The 16,683-nt window shown below is 34.6% G+C and overlaps 1 protein-coding gene across 1 annotated transcript in view; it reads right to left on the minus strand.

Annotated features, from left to right (window-relative positions):
- Window positions 1-5,413: 5,413 nt before the first annotated feature.
- Window positions 5,414-16,683, minus strand: part of LOC142318190 (putative cytochrome P450 6a17) — a 37,174-nt gene continuing 25,904 nt past the window's right edge. Inside the window, exons 4-6 of the mRNA XM_075354742.1 lie at window positions 11,258-11,479; window positions 8,627-8,878; window positions 5,414-6,119 (exon numbers count right to left, since the gene is read on the minus strand). Of these exons, the coding sequence (XP_075210857.1) occupies window positions 5,950-6,119; window positions 8,627-8,878; window positions 11,258-11,479 (644 nt within the window). The 3' untranslated portion in view covers window positions 5,414-5,949. The remainder of the gene's footprint in view (window positions 6,120-8,626; window positions 8,879-11,257; window positions 11,480-16,683) is intronic.

The following is a 16,683-nucleotide window of genomic DNA, read 5'->3' on the forward strand; positions in this document are numbered from 1 at the left end:
ATTTGAATGGGATGCTGCAGTTAACATCCCAGCGGGGGTGGTTATGTTGGTTCCCTTTACTGGGAGCTTATTAGGTGGCTTACTGCCAGCTGTGATAGTCGCTCCTCGTGCCGGTATGACTTTGGGAACAGGAACTTTCGTATGTATCACACTGTTGGATTCACTAACTGCGACGAAAGACTTTTTATTCATCTTTGTCAGCTCTGAGATAGTGGCTGTAAGTGAAGCTACTTGATCAGAAAGCATCTGAACAAGTTTTTTAAGTTCATTGCAGGATCCGCACTGCTGATTATTAACGTTTGTAAGAGTTTGTTTCGATGTAGCGGTGGCAAAAGATACATCTGGTTTAACCAGGTTCCGTGAATTATTTAACTTTTTGTATTCTCTTCGTGTGGCCGGGAAAGATAGCTTTTGCTCCGTACAGATTTTGAGAATTGCCTTTTCTTCTTTAAAGATTGGGAAATCTCGGGAGCGGGCTGTATGTGGACCACTGCAGTTTGCACATTTTTCACTTTCTTCGCAATTCGTGTCATTGTGACCTTCTTTAGCACATCGAGCACAGATCTCAGTTTTCGTGCAAGATGTTGTAGTGTGACCAAAACCTTGGCATCTGAAACATCGCCGTGGGTTGGGTATGAATGGTCGTACCCGAACCGAGAGGTAACCCACTTTAATCTTCTCTGGTGGAACAGGGAGATTGAATGTTAGTATAAGAGACGGTGTCGGTTCTTCTGTCCCGTTCTGCCGTTTCATTATACGTTTCACTTCAACAACATCTTGGTGGCAAAGCTCGTCAACTCTTTCAGTGATATCTATATCTAAAAGGTCTCGACAAAAAATTACACCCCGGCTTGTATTTAAAGTTTTGTGGCTTTCTGCACTAATATTTATACCACCCATATTACGGAGACGTAAGATTGATCGACTCTGTTCGTCGTTGAATGTTTCGATCAGAATCGATCCGTCACGTAATTTCCTGATGTTCTTCGGGGAGCCACTTGCACCTGTTACAGTTTTGTTTATTAAGAAAGGTGAAACATTTTGGAGGGAGCCACCTTCCTGACTATTTCGGAGAACAACGAATCTAATATTTTTAGAGTTCAAGTCTAAAGATTTGCAGTTCTCTTCGGTAGGACTTTTATCCTCGTCAGACAAAGCTGATCGAGGTCTCTTCACAAGACTTAATTTGGTGGTTTTTTCAGATGGACCACCAACCATCTTGGAATTTAATATAGGAACAGAAATTTTGGTCCCACGAGTACCGGCGAAAAATGGACCACTCCAGCAGAGCGCACGCGTACTGGAGCTAGAGCTAAGAACAACTGGGTTCGCCCTGGTGCCCAGAGGACATCGTTCGAGACTCACTACGTATAGCCATTCACCCATCGGCACGATTTGTTCCCACCTTGGGTTACGGTTGCGTTTCGTAAGATGTCGCAACACCACCGAGTGTTAATGTAAGAAATATCAGTGTAGGATGTTGTTGTGTAATTGTGTAAGTGTGTATGTTGTAATTTATGTAGTGTTCTTGGTGTAGTATATGTGTATGATGTAAAGTGTTCTGCAGCTCACTGTGTAGTGGGAAGAATAGCTGCAGAGGCTAGGCCCGTGGGGACGCCAATCCCCAAAGTCTTAAAGAATAAAACTCCCCGTCGGGGACATTAAGTATAAAGGCTGTGTAATCAGCCGAGTAAGGGTTCATAAGTACCTAGGTGTTTTGTTTGATGATAAGTTGCTTTTTAGCAACCACATTAAGCAAATTGCGGCGGACGCTGTCTCTGTGATTCACAAACTTAGAAGGATTACGGGCTGTCGGGTTGCCAAATGTAATTGGTGTACCGAGGTGTCTTCGAGAGTATGATCGTATACGCGGCGCACAGGTTGGATAGAAACAGAGCACTGCTTCAAAATTTAAGGAGTGCCCAGCGTAGAGCCTTAAAAGTATGCACTGGCGTTTTTAAAACAACCTCCTACGAGGCTACCACCGTATTGGGAAAGGTTCTCCCAATCTATTTAGTGATGAAAGTTCGAGCAGCCATGTGGAAGTTGCGAAGAGGTCGGGAAACCGAGGCATTTGGGATGCGGTTTCGAGCCGGGCTAGAACCGGAGCGGAACGGCTATCACAATGCACCGGGTCCAAATTTCGTACAGTTGCCCATTTCCCGCCTGCGAAAGATGCTATGGAGCCTCGCGATGGAGGTATGGCAGCATGAATGGCACACCACGAATAAGGGAAGATCTCTGTATAGATTTATACAGAATCTGGGCGGTTGGTATGCCTCGAATTCATTTTTAAGGGCGGCGGGTGCCCAAGTGTTCATCAACCACGTGAATTTGATGCAATATCTGTTTAGGTTTCACCTAGCGGCTGATGAGTTGTGTGTCTGCGGGGAGGTCCAGTCGAATGAACATCTGATGTTCGACTGCCCTGCTCTTGGCGGGGCCAGATACCGGGCCACCCTGGAACTTAGAGGTCAGGGGGAAAACTGGCCGCTCATAAACGGCGAGTCAATGTGGCGAGAGCCGCATTGTCGGACCGTGTGGGAGTCCGATGAGGTTGCGATGCAACCGTCATCGTTAGATTTTTAAATTTAAATTGCATTTTACTGATTCCTATAACGCAGCTGTGAGAAGTCTTTCTCTGAAATAATGGCTGGCCACCAGCCAGTAAAAGCTCCAAGCGCTTTAAATGGTGGACACGCACTAGCTGACTAACAGCGACCGAGCCGTGGCGGTTTAAATTGCCGTCTTTTAATATGTAACTAGATAGTTTTAATTTGTAACAAGGGGTGCGCCTCCCCGATTTAGTTTTAATGTGGACAAGTGAGCGGTAGGGACACTTAAGCGGGTGCTGTACGGCACCCTGCTTTTCCGCTCACGCAAGTTAGGAGCTCATTAGGAGCATTTAGGAAAACGAGGTCGCAAATCTGTTTCAGAGGCACAGTAGCCGTTTTTTGGCACGGACATTTGGTCTATGCTCTAGGGCGACCGAACGGGGTGGTGGCGGGAGAGATGCCAGCTAACCAACAATGCCTGGCGCCAGGGATTGCTGTCTAGTTCTTCGCAGAGCCTGATCCAGCAATCCCTTTTACGTCTCTTAATAGCCTTATTGAGCGTTCTTCTTGCCTCGAGGTATCTATTGGCTATTTCCTGGTACCCTTCTATGTTATTCCTAAGAATACGTTGTTTCTTTCTCCTAAGGGACTGGAGCTCTTGCGATTTTTTAATCATGCGATGTTTTCTTACATTGCCATGCTCCAGTCCTGAGTTCACCGCTCTTACAATCGAGGCATTGCTTAGGTTCCAGGCAATCCGCTATCTTGTGACCTCCGCTACCGCAGTTGAAACACAGGTTGAGCCTATCTGGGCCCTTGCATTCGTGCCTTCTATGTCCTGTGCCCCAACAATTGTAGCACCTATCTTCATCTTCCCGGATGTATGCGCGGCAACTAATCCATCCGATTCTTATTTTTTTCTCGATCAGTTTGCATGCCGCTCTGTAAGAGGTCATGACTGTGACCGTGATGATTTTGTGTCTCTCCGAAGCCCTTCCTCATGGATGTTATCTTGACATCCTCGCTAGAGCCCACACGATTTATAATGGCGGCCTTAACCTCTTGCTCTGATGTGTCGTGTTCGACATCTCAGATGTGCACAACAGTTCTCCTTCCAGCTCTGCTCTTTATATCAACGTGTGAAGGTCGGCAGCCTTGTCAATCAGGATAGATGTAAATTGTTCCGCTTTCTCAGCTCCTTGTATCCTGACATGATGCTCCTCGTTGCGCCCCTTTCGCAATGAGATGACATTATTTGCGTCCTCGCTTGTGACGGCGCCCTTCATGGATCGGAGGAGCTCCGCGTACGTTTTACCTTCTGCTTTGACAATCACTGTTCGGCTTTGCTCCGCCGGTGGAGTAGCCTTTTTTATCGGGATTTGATTACTACCAATGTGCCCTTAAAGAGTTAACACATATACAGGTGCTTCCCTTGTTCTGAAGATATAGGATATGATATTCTTGGCGAAATTTTCCTTACTGCCCGAAGGCAGTATTTGGTGCATTTGCAGTACGCTGCATTTGGTGACTGTATAGCTATCTTTTTGAACGCCTTCAATAAACAAGAAAGGGTTTTCCTTTCAGGGGCTCCCGAGTCATAATGTATCCTAAATTTCTTTTTCTTTTCTTCGACAGTTTGATCTCCTATTAGAGTTATTTCGTCTTTTATGATGTCACCAGCTGCGAGCTTGTTACCCATATCCTGCTCACCTACTCTCTTTAAATCTCTAAGAGTGCAAGTGTCTTTGACTTCAGATGGAAGGTCCGTAACCAACTTCAGTTTTCACCCTAAGTGAGTTAGGCCACCTTTTTGGGAGGAGCTCAATAAGTTCCTCATCACTCAAATCGCTGGTCAAAATGTACTCCATGTAATCTTCACCCGCAATAGGATCCGTTTGGGTAGCTTGGGAAGTCTTATTGTCTGGAGAGGACAACTCAGAAAGCGTGTTCATTCCATCGTATACTCGCCTTAGGTCTTGTTCATGGGTCGCAATATATTTATTCAAACCTGGGCCTATATGTTGTTTCAACGATGGAAGAAATAATATCTGCCAAATTCTTACCGTACGGTTTACAATTTCATTGTAATTTATTTTTTTGATATCACTGCGTTTTGTTAGATTATTCTTTTATTTTTTTTATGAATTACTGATTGTTATTTTATAGATTTATTAGTAAAATTTATTGCATTTCTAGAACAAAAAAATATACATTTTTTTTTAATTTTCGGCTAATTTTTTTTTTGTTGATAGTCTCATATCGTTCACTTCACACCATGGTTTTCCTTTTTTAGTAAAACTATAATAATGTGACCTTTACGAATCGAAAATCCGTGATGTAATATTCCACTTAAGTGTAACCCTCGATTTTTATCGTATCCGTGGCCACACTTTTTATATTATTACTAAATGATTTTTTTTTTATTTGTCTATCGATTAGTTCAAATAGTTCTAATTGTAGAATGAAAATTTTACCGATCGAATTTATTTCTATTTTATGTAACAAATATTTGTTGCCACATTTGCAACGTTTTCCTATTGTTAATGTTTTTTTGTCTTTTATTAGCAGCTATAATTTCTTGTAAACTAATACTTTTATTTCCTTTTTAAAGGAGTGATGGGAATTAAAAAAATTGTTTCATCTTCAATACTTTAATTTGCATAAGAGCATTTACTGTTAAAACAAGCTGTAGTATATATTTTTTTAAATTTTATTATTTCAAGTGCGTTATCAAGTTTTTGTACTATACCTAGTACTATCTAGTACTGCTACCTAGCGGTGTGATTCGTAAACCCATCGTTTTGAGGAAGAAGTGGCATATTGGAGTCCTGCGGTTCATCAAAAGAAGAAAAAAAACGTTGTCTAACAAAATTTATTTGTATTTTTTTAAAAGTATTCTTTATTACAAATATAACTGAACTAAAATATAATGTTTTCATGTTAATTTTTTTATTTTTCCCCCATTTTCATTTCACTTTTAGGTTAGATCATACTTAGAACTGTAAGCATAGTTCGTTGACTTGGCTGTGCCGTCCAGTTCTGCGGACTCTTATCGGATAAGTTCTAACGAACCTCTTCATTTTGTGAAAACTGGTAGGAAATGTTTTTAGAATGGTTAATATATAGAATAACAGCTATCAATCAGGAACGTAATATTCTGTAGCGACACCTATAACTGCTTTTTCAATATACAAATAAATAAGTTAATAGCCAAAAGGTCGAGTTAAAACAGAAATACGCTTTGTACAATCAACAAAAAATAAATAATCAAGTGAAATAGAAAAATTGGAATAAAAGATACAATTTATTAATATTAATAAAACTCAGTAGTATATAATTAAATATACTTCTAGTTTTTAATATTAAAGTAATTTTATCAGATTGTTTTTAAATTCTATTTTTGACGTTTTGAAATTTTTAGTTTAATTCCATCCTTTGCCGTTGTTACAAATGATTTTGTACTAAGCACAATTGGAACTTGCGTCTCAGGTGTTCGATGAAAACTATAATTAGATAATAATGATGCAAGACCTGTTTTAACCTGAAGAATCCCAAATCGCATTCCTGAAACAAAAATCACATTTTAATTTTTAGAATAATTTTTCTTTTGTTGTTTGAGAAGTAACGGCCATCAACCTTTATTAGCCTGGCAGAAATTGATAGACCGTGAGATCTCCGCACCAAATCCCGAAATTCATTTCGAATGTTTTTAGTATTCTTTAGAACGCATTTTTAGTAATATAAAAAGTCTGATGTAGACACTAAATGACTTCTTTGTATACCTATTAAATTGAATCTCAAAATATATTTAGGGACAAAGAAATTAGTCGTTAATCATTTAGCTTTCACAGATGACATAGTTAACCTATCTACAAATATTGAAGAAGCAAAATTAAAAGTACATCTATTGACAGAAAACAGTAAAAAGATAGTTTAGAAATATCTTATGAAAAAAAAAAATTATAACCAATGATATGAACTGTGTAGAAGAAATAATCTTTGAAAGGGACAATTAATATGCAAAGTAGGCAAATTTAAGTATCTTGGGAAGACATCACCGACTGTGCTAAAAAAAAGGAATTAAAAAAAGATTCGTAAAATGTTATCTTAAATGTTTATCTGTTATCTTATCAGATAATAGAAGTGTTTTTGTGTAACACAATACTTCAGCTTGTAAGAAAATACCTTATTATACTTCCACTACCGTTTTTAAATAAATTATCAAACCATTTTAAAAAATTTTACCAGTGGAAAGTTCCAAAAATTAAAAAAAATAACACCTTCTATAAGAAAAAGAAGATTAGGCTTTTACAAACACTTATTAGAATGGGGAACAATATTAAAAAAAAATAACTATCTTTTTGAATTTAAAAATAACTGATTTTCAGGAATCAAAAAAGATCTGAAGGAATTAAAGATTAAAGAAAAAAAAATTATACCAAAATACTTACAGAAATAGAGTAAAAGGTTTCATGAATTTTCAGGAAAAAACATCAAGAAAAAGGGGAAGAGAATTTCCCAAAAGGAAAGAGACAAGGCAGTCAAATAATGAAAAAGTACTGGGAGAAAAGAAAACAAAATACAAAGTAAAACTGTTTTTTAATGAGATTTGTAGATGATACAAATAAAAAAATAATGTATGTATATATATATATATATATATATATATATATATATTTGCCTTTGAATCAATCTGTATATAAAACTATATACAGAGTGATTCAAAGAAACGGGAAATTTTGAAAGTTGTGTTGGTAGCAGTGGGCGATTGGTACCACTTGATAAGTGGTGCCAGCCTCTCTAACCTAACCTGCCATTTAGTTGTCATGGATCCTTGGAGTGGTGCGCAACGTGCATTTGCTATCAAAGCGTTTTACAAAAACAATGACAGTGTGGAGGGAGCGCGTAGAGAATTTCGCCGTCATTTTAATCTGGGACGGCACGACCGTGTTCCATCAGCACATGCAATTAAAACATGGATATCTAATTTTGAGGAAACTGGTTCGACAATGAAAAAGAAACCTCCAGGCCGTGAGCGAACCGTCCGTACACCACAGAATGTTCAAGCTTTACAAGATGCTGTCACACGAAGTCCATATCGGTCAATCCGTCGTCTCTCAGCATCTTTACAATTGCATAGTCCAAGTGTTCGAAGAATGTTAGTGAAGGACTTGCAATACCATCCATACAAGTTGCAGATCGTCCAGGAACTGAAACCGAACGATGCAGTTGTGCGAGCACAATTCTGTAATGTAATGCTTCAGAAGATAAATGATAACGAAGAGTTTGTTCACGAACTGTGGATGTCAGACGAAGCGCATTTCCACCTCAGTGGATTTGTTAACAAGCAAAATTTCAGATACTGGGCGCAAGAAAATCCTACGCAGCTACACCAGCGTCCGTTGCACAGCCAGAAAGTGACCGTGTGGTGTGCTATGTCATCTTACGGTGTTATAGGCCCTTATTTTTTTGAGGATGACAACGGTCTTGCGATTACAGTGACGTCGGCTCGTTACGTAGCCGTGCTTGAAACCTTTGTTGTGAAACAACAAAAGAGATTTCCACCAATTCTTAACACAGCCTGGTTTCAACAAGACGGAGCAACGACACATACTGCACGAATATTGATGGCAGCTGTACGCCGATTGTTTGGACAACGTGTCATTTCACGAAGTGGTGACATTAGGTGGCCTCCCAGATCGCCTGATCTCTCAGCTTGCGATTACTTTTTGTGGGGTCACCTTAAAAGCAAAGTGTTCCACAGTAGACCTGCTACAACGGAAGAACTGAAGGCAAAGATCCGAGAAGCAATTGCGGAAATTCCAGTTGAGATGTTACGTCAAACCATGAACAATTTAACGAAGAGACTTCGTGAGTGTTTACGTAGAAGAGGAGGTCACCTGCAAGATGTCATCTTTAAAATATAAACTAAAATGTATGTATCCTAAAATGGCAAAATTTGTACAATTATATGAAATAATATTCATTTTCTAAAAAAAATTTTTCATTAACGTTATTTAATTTTTTAAATTTCTCGTTTCTTTGAATCATTCTGTATTTATTTTGCTTACCTATACAATTTCTAGGTCCTTCACCAAATGGTAACCAAGTATAATGATGTCTCGATTTCTTAGCTTCTTCAGTAAAATTATCCGGATTAAAATGTTCTGGATCAGGATAATATTCTGGATCATAATGTATTCCATATAATGGTATTGTAATTCGTAAACCCCTTTTTATTTCGAGATTTGATTCTTTTAATTTATAATCAGCGACACATTCTCTTGTAAGTATACTAACTGGTGGATACTTCCTCAGTGTTTCTGTAATCATAAAAAATAAATAAATAAAAAAATACATTTTGATTTAGAAAATATAAAATTTTTGCAATTACGTATAACATATTTTATCTTAAAAATTCTTTTAGTTATTCCTACGATCATATTCAGTGTTTCTCTTCTCGCCATTAGCAACATCAGCTGATGTTACTGATGACATCTTTGTTTGAAGATACATCCTGTTTGAACTATACAAAACATTATGCAGTCAGAAGAGCTAAATTTGTATACTTCAGAGGGCATTGTGTTTATCTGGTGATTGTATTTTTATGTACAATGATTTGGTTTTTAGTTTGTTCTAAAAATTAAATTTTTCCAGATTTAAAAAAATAATAAAATTTCTTTTTAATACATAAATTAATTAGCCTAGCAGAAAATATAGCATCAACATAAAAACAAATAGAAATTTTAAATTATACTGCTCTCAGAACAGATTTATAATTTTCCAGTGAAACAACAAAATATAAGGCTACATTTTTAAGCCACACCAAAACTTTTAAAAACAGAAATAGGAAAAATAGAAAAGGTCAACCAATTCAAATACCTTGGTGAAATAATAGAACAAAATAGACTAGAAGAAAGTTATAAGTGATTAATAATAAAACTAAATAAAGCTCATAGACATTAACTAAAAACTTACATAACAAAAAGTCCTTATTCAGAAATTCAAAATAAAGACATAATACAGTACATTAAAACCAGAAACTTTTATACCTCTGAAAGTTTATGTCTACATAATAAAGTTTTAGTAGGAAAAATACGAAAGAAGAATCTTGTGAAAAATCTTCCCACCTACAAAAAAACCAAAGAAAGCTGGAAAATACAGACTGATGAAAATTTTATAACAAACTGAAAAATTTAAAAGGAGAAAATTCCAGTTCTGCAGGAACCTTTATACAATGAATAATAATAGACTAATTAAGAAAATTTTAACCTCTTTGCAAATAAAAAAGTAGAAACCTAGTAAAAAAGCGTAGTAGTAAAACCTAGTAGAATGTAGTAAAATGATTTGCAGAAACCTCTAAAGATTTAAAAGAAAAACAAATTATTGTTATCCATCGTCCAGATTATTTATGTTATCCTTTCAAGGATAAATAAGACTGTGATACTGATATGAGTCCCTGGCCATTGCGGCATCCTTGGGAACGAATGGGCCAATGAGGCTGCCAAGAGAGCTGCAATAAATGGTATCCAAGTTCAATCAACATGTGAGAGAGACTTCATGAGATCAATGCGTGTAAAATTGCGGGCTTAATGGAATAGATTCTGGCTGCTGAGTCCTCTCACAGCATTACATAACATCTGGAGAATGTGCTTATCAAACCTCTTTCCATGAGCAACAGAAGAGACCAAGTCATCTTAACTTGGCTAAGGATTGGACAGACCAGGCTTACTCATGCTCATCTATTTTGCTCTCTTCAGAAGATCTGTGAGGCTTGCAAGGTCAAATGGTCCGTGCACCGTCTGCTTTTTAATGGCCCAATCTTTGGAACCATCCGACAAAATTTAGACCCGGGTTCAGATGTGAAATTTCTACTAAACCAGAAAGAAGGTATAAAATGTCTGTGCGGTTCCTCTCCTACAGTGGAATGAAGAATACAGTTTAGTGTTTTTTGTCTGATTTATGTATTTTAGTTGTATTTGTTGTTGTTACTTGTCTATGTGTATTGTTTATTGTTTATTTTTGTTGTTTTATGTAACACTACATGATAGTGTTACTTTAGTTGCTAATGACTCTATTTGTTGATGCAACTGTAAATAAAAGCATTAAAAAAAACAACAAATTACTGCAGAACAGACAAAATTTATAAATATTATCAAAAACATGAGACATTTTTAGGAACAGACCAAATCCCTTTCTAAAAAGGAGAAGAAAAATGGAAACAAGAAAGAGAAACACACTCGAAGAGAATGAAAAAATGTAGGTAGATATTAAGAAAAAGAAAGAAAGCTAAATATAGTTGGTACACAGCCTTTTAGCTTGCCGAAATAAAGAAAAACTCACAAATAAATAAATCTCCTATTCTGATCATTATATAATAATACACTGAATAGGTCACATCAGGAACAGGTGAATATGCTACTCCATGAATAAAAAAGAACAACATTTTTGTGTGATCAAGGGATATGTGATAAAACTTGATCACGTAATGCACAAAAATAAGAAGAGAAAATTAATGTGATTACAGCCCATATTAAGAATTTATATATTTCTTTGAGTGAGCATTCAGTGTCAGGTGCATATTAACAATATAAAATGTAAGTAAATGAATTAATGTTAAGATAAATACATGAAAATATGTGTAAAAAATAACTATAAAACAACATTATTATTCAATAATGAAAATTATTTTTAAATCTTACCTTCAACTACTCTATCCATGTATGTCATTTCCTTTAAAGATTCATATGATATGTCTCCATTATGTTTTGCTAATACTTTATCAATTTCTTCTTGTAATTTTGTTTGTATCTCTTCATTAAGTGCTAATTCATATAGACAGAAACTTAGAGTAGTCGATGATGTTTCGTAACCAGCAATAAAAAATACAAAACATTGTGCTGTCATTAATTCGTTGGTTAAAACTGCAATTTTAAAAGCAAATATTAAAATATAATTAAAAGTAGGTTGTAATTGGTATTATATTGAGCATTATGAATTAATTAAAAGGTTCTTGGAAGTACATAAATATATAATTATTAAGAAAATAAAATACATAGAGTAAAATAACAAAATATTAAGTATCACCTCATCAAAATTTGAAGTAAATGTTTCTTATGATCAATAGACTCATCATCTACTTTTGTAGGTTAAAATATTTATTAATGTCAGTTTAATTAATGTACTTAAATTACTCATACTGAGTAGGTTTAATGAATAGACAAAAGAGCTGGAAATTTTCTCGAAAAAGATGTTTTTTTTAAAAATAACTTTGCATATTTGAAAACAAATAAATTGGTTTTTTCACATATCATCATTCTGATTAATAAAATTAGTTTTATTATACATGAGATGGAAGGTTCATTCAAAATTAATGAAACCTTGTGTAGAAATACTATTATTTGTTTTAATTTAGATTTTTTTGTACTGAGAGAGGTAATTTATTTGTTATTGTTGAGTTTACATAACTTGAACTGTGTATTTTTTCTTAGTTTATTTAAACTATATATGATTATTTTGTAGAATATCAATAAAATGGCTTATTTAGCTAACACTGTAGACCACACGAATCTTTTAACCTCAAAATAATTATTACTAACCCTACATCCTCAATTAACTGTTTCATTTATAATAATTCTTGATTTCCAGTACAGTGTTTACCTTTTACATGTCCCTCCAATACCAGATTAACTTATCTTGGAAGTACATGGCTCACTAACCTCGTTTGTCGTTTACAAAATTTTACTATAAATTGTTTTGCTTTCTTGTCTTAAAACCTCTTCATTTGGAAAGAAAGCCCAGCATTTGAATATTAGACTTGTATACAAAATTTGATTTATGTTTTGTCTCAGATGTGAAAATGGGTGAATCTAATAGAATTTTCTGTGTTGAATTCAAATACGGTTTCAGAATTAGTCTATCATGTAAGGATTCTTAGAGATAACTATTTAAATTTTTCAATATTCAGTATTTAAAATGCGTTCTTAATATAACACATAATCTTACCTAAAAAGTCATTTAATATTTGATTTTCTACGATATTTTGCTTTATGATATTTATCTTTCGATATTTATCTTTCTTTAGGGTCTAACAATAGTCTGCTAGCATGCTTGGACCCCACTTGCCCTGGTACTGCTTTTCCATATCCAAAATATTCTGATAGAACCGTTCACCATTTTCATCACTGACTACTCATAGATTTGGTGGGAAGAAATCCAAGTGCGAATCCAAGAAGAAAATCTTCAGTGACATGTACCATCCCATGATTTTATAACATTTTAAAATATCAGCCACTATTTCCTGGTAGTTTTCAGATTTATGGTTTCCTAAGAAGTTCTGGCAAATGCTCTTAAAAGATTTCCATGCAGGTTTCTTCAACTCATTTAACATACTATAAAAGTTGTTATGTTTAAATAAATCTCTAATTAGAGGTTCTACAAAGATTCCTTCTTTGAGTTTTGCTTCACTGATCTTGGGAAACTTATTTTTTAAGTAAGTGAATCCAAGCCCACTTCGATCCAGTGCTTTCATGAAGTTTTTGATAACCCCCAGTTTTACATATAGTGGAGATAAATAAACGTTTTTGAATCAACAAATGGTGCATTAACAACATTTTTCTTTCCTGAAGATAACACTGTTCGGTTTGGCCACTCTTTCTGTATGTAATGATTTTTTCAGTTCTCTTGTCCCCCTCGCAAAGTACACAACAGTATTTGTGGAACCAATTTGATGACCTAGCAACACAGCAATTATTTTCAAGTCATCACTGAAATTCTTCATACTTTATTTTATCTAGAAGAAGTTTCATATTCATGTAAGTTTCTTTCAGATCCGTAGCAAAAGCTAGAGGTACTGATGAAACTCATTCCCAACGTGCAAAAGCACAGCTTTCAGACTAGCTTTAGATGAATCAGTAAACAAATTCCTCTCCTCTAATTTGTACCCATAACTAAATGGTTTCATTATAGACAAAAAGTTCATTTTCAAAGACAAAGAAGTTCTTGAAGTCATTATGCATGTTTCTAAAAATACATAATTTTGTTTCGTGGTGGGGAAGGTTCCAACCTTTTAGCTGTGAGCCTAAAAATTCTGCCTCCTTTTTTGATAAATTCAGATCTCGTACATTGTCATTGAGGTCCCCTTGTGTTAGTAATGTGGTTCACCAAACGAACACAAAGCTTCATAGTTTGGATCAATCCTTACATCATCATTATCCTCTGCCAAATCTTGGTGTTGTTGATCATCGCTAAATATGATATTTTCTGGTGATTTAGGCGCAGACAGTTTCTTAATTTGTGCATGGCAGATGGTAAATTAGGGTATGAAATAGTATGCTTTGATTTTGAACTAATGCCCGCAATATTAGTCAGACAAAAGTAACATTTGGTGGCATGGTCTTTTGGTTCCCACCAAATCATTGGAACAACAAAGTTCATTTGTCAAGAACCCTTCGACCAACTTGTGAGGAGTCTGACACACTTAGCATAACAAATATGAGGGGCCCAATGTTTATCTTGGTCATCAACAATGCAGCCAAAATAAAGTTAGTAACATTTTTTGATGTAAAACTATGTTTCTGAAATTTAAATGTTACCTCACCACAAATGTAGAAAAAGTTGTCCATGGCGAGGGGTTATACAATTTCTAGGCATTTTGCAAAATCACACAATATACAAACATTACAAAAAATATTCACTGTACACCTTCAATTCAAATGATGAAATGTAAATTTAGAATACATCATAACTGAGATACGTTTACACTGAAATATATTATATCAGCACATACATACAAAAGATGTATGTATGACTCATTTTAGAATCGCATCATCCAGTAGTTATGACTCATTGCATTATTCTATGCTGTTGCAGACCTTCTTTCATAACAAATTAATTATTTTTAAATGCTTTCAATACAATTTTTTTATTCATTTATGTATTATAAATACATAATACCATAAAATAATTTCCATAACGTAAACAGAGTGTTTCTAATATGGTAAGCTGGCTATAGTTTTTCGGATTCTACTTGTAAAACTAAACAAAAAATATCCTTAGGAAAAATGGCAATTTCTCCTTCGTTCAACCCCCTGTCCATCATCTTGTTATTTTTATATAAAAATTTATATCTCAAGTTCGGATAAAGGAATCACATTAATATTTTGTAAGCGTCTTTGTAGTAAAGTTTTAAAATTAACAAATAATCAGGACTTAAACAACTTTGCAAATTACAAAATGGCATCAATGTTTATTTTTCAATCCATTATATCTCCATAAATATTATTTTTTTCAAAATGTATGTTTTGCTAAAATATTAAGATTTTTATTTTACACAAAATGACGTTTTATTTTTTTAAATTGTTAACAAATAACAGAGTTATGGAAAAAATTGATGTCGTATTTTTGTGTCTATTTTCATCTTCTCCACTTTATGTTCAATTCGATTAAGTATTAATTGTTTTTATTTATTGTTAATTCTAGTATTAGTAACAAATTACAAATTAAGTAATAATTTTATAACAATAAAATTTAACATTACATAATAAAACAATTGATATTAATTTTTCACTTTAATATAATTTTACACAGCGACTATTACTGTTGATCATGTTAACAGTAATAAGGAAGGTACTTTGGAAGATATCTCATGGTACATTCCAAAGTAGCCATCAACAAAGATTTTTCCTAAATCTTGGCAGGTATTTTTAATGACTATCTTTTGGGTCCTGTCATTCTACCAAATCGTTTAAATGGAGAAAATTATCTTGCTCATTTGCCGAAAATCTTCCACATTTTTTAGAACCTCTACAATTAAAAAGGTATATGATGAAGCTCCAGCACATTTCAGTCAGTCGGTATCAGATTTCCTGTATTAAACTTTCCATGAAAAAATGGATAGGGCGCGGATGATCCCTGCCCTGGCCTGCCCGATCACCTAATTGAAATTCTCTTGACTTCTACCTGTGAAGCCATTTGAAACATATGTTGTCTATTCAACTCCAATGCTCAACATTGAGGATCTTCAACAAAGGATCCAAAATGAATTTCAAGAAATTAGAAATACTTCCGGAATTTTTGAACGATCAAAAATTCAAAAAACGATCAAAAAATTTTTGAACGAGAGATTTAGACAATCTCTCGGAAAAAGACCGGAGACTTGGGTAATTTCTAATGTGAACACTTTGAACATCTCTTATAACTTTTAACAATTGTTAATTGTTTATTTAAAAGAAAAAGTACACCTAATGTTCTACAACAATTAACGTAAGATTATCACAGATAGTTGTTTTATTTTTTTAATAATTAGGTCTTTATTGTGAGAAAATTATTACTTAGTTTCATACGTACTAGAATTAACAATAAATAAAAACAATTAATATTTAAATCGAATTGAACGTCAAGTGGAGGACATGAAAACAGATACAAAATTATAACATCAATTTTCTACCATGACTCGACTGTTTGTTAACCGATTTAAAAAAATAAAATATGATTTTGTTTAAAATAAAAGGCTTAATATTTTAACAAATAATATAAATTTATATAAAACTAATATTTATGGAAATATAACGGATTGAAAAATAAGCATGGCCGCCATTTTGTAATTTGCGAAGGTATTTAAGTCCTGATTTTCTTTTAATTTTAAAACTTTATTGAAAAGACACTTAAAAAATATTAATTTGATTCTTTTATCCGAACTTGAGATATAAATTTTTATATTATTACCCCTTCTCATCATCCTTTCCTATTTCCTTCCCCCATTTCTCTTTCCCTAATTTCCCTTCCCCCTTTCCTCTTTTCTTTTTGCTGCTTTCCCCTATCCATTTTCCTCTCCTTCGCTTCTTACTTTTTTCGATTTTTTCCGTTTTTGAACAAATGAACCCGCTAGGTGTCGATATATTTATGAAACAAATATACAAACAGACTTTTTCATTCTATATATATATATATATATATATATATAAAAGGCATGTTCGTATATGTGTCCGCTAAAGACCAAAAAATTAATGGACCGATTTACGCGCGGGCAAAAGGGAAAAAGGAGAAAATGGAAAACGGGGAAAAGGTGGAAAGAGTAAAGGGGAAAGGGGGAAAGGATAAAAAGGAAACTGGGAGAGAGGTGAGGGAG

Source organism: Lycorma delicatula, chromosome 1, assembly GCF_047948215.1.
Source record: "Lycorma delicatula isolate Av1 chromosome 1, ASM4794821v1, whole genome shotgun sequence".
Lineage (NCBI taxonomy): Eukaryota > Metazoa > Arthropoda > Insecta > Hemiptera > Fulgoridae > Lycorma > Lycorma delicatula.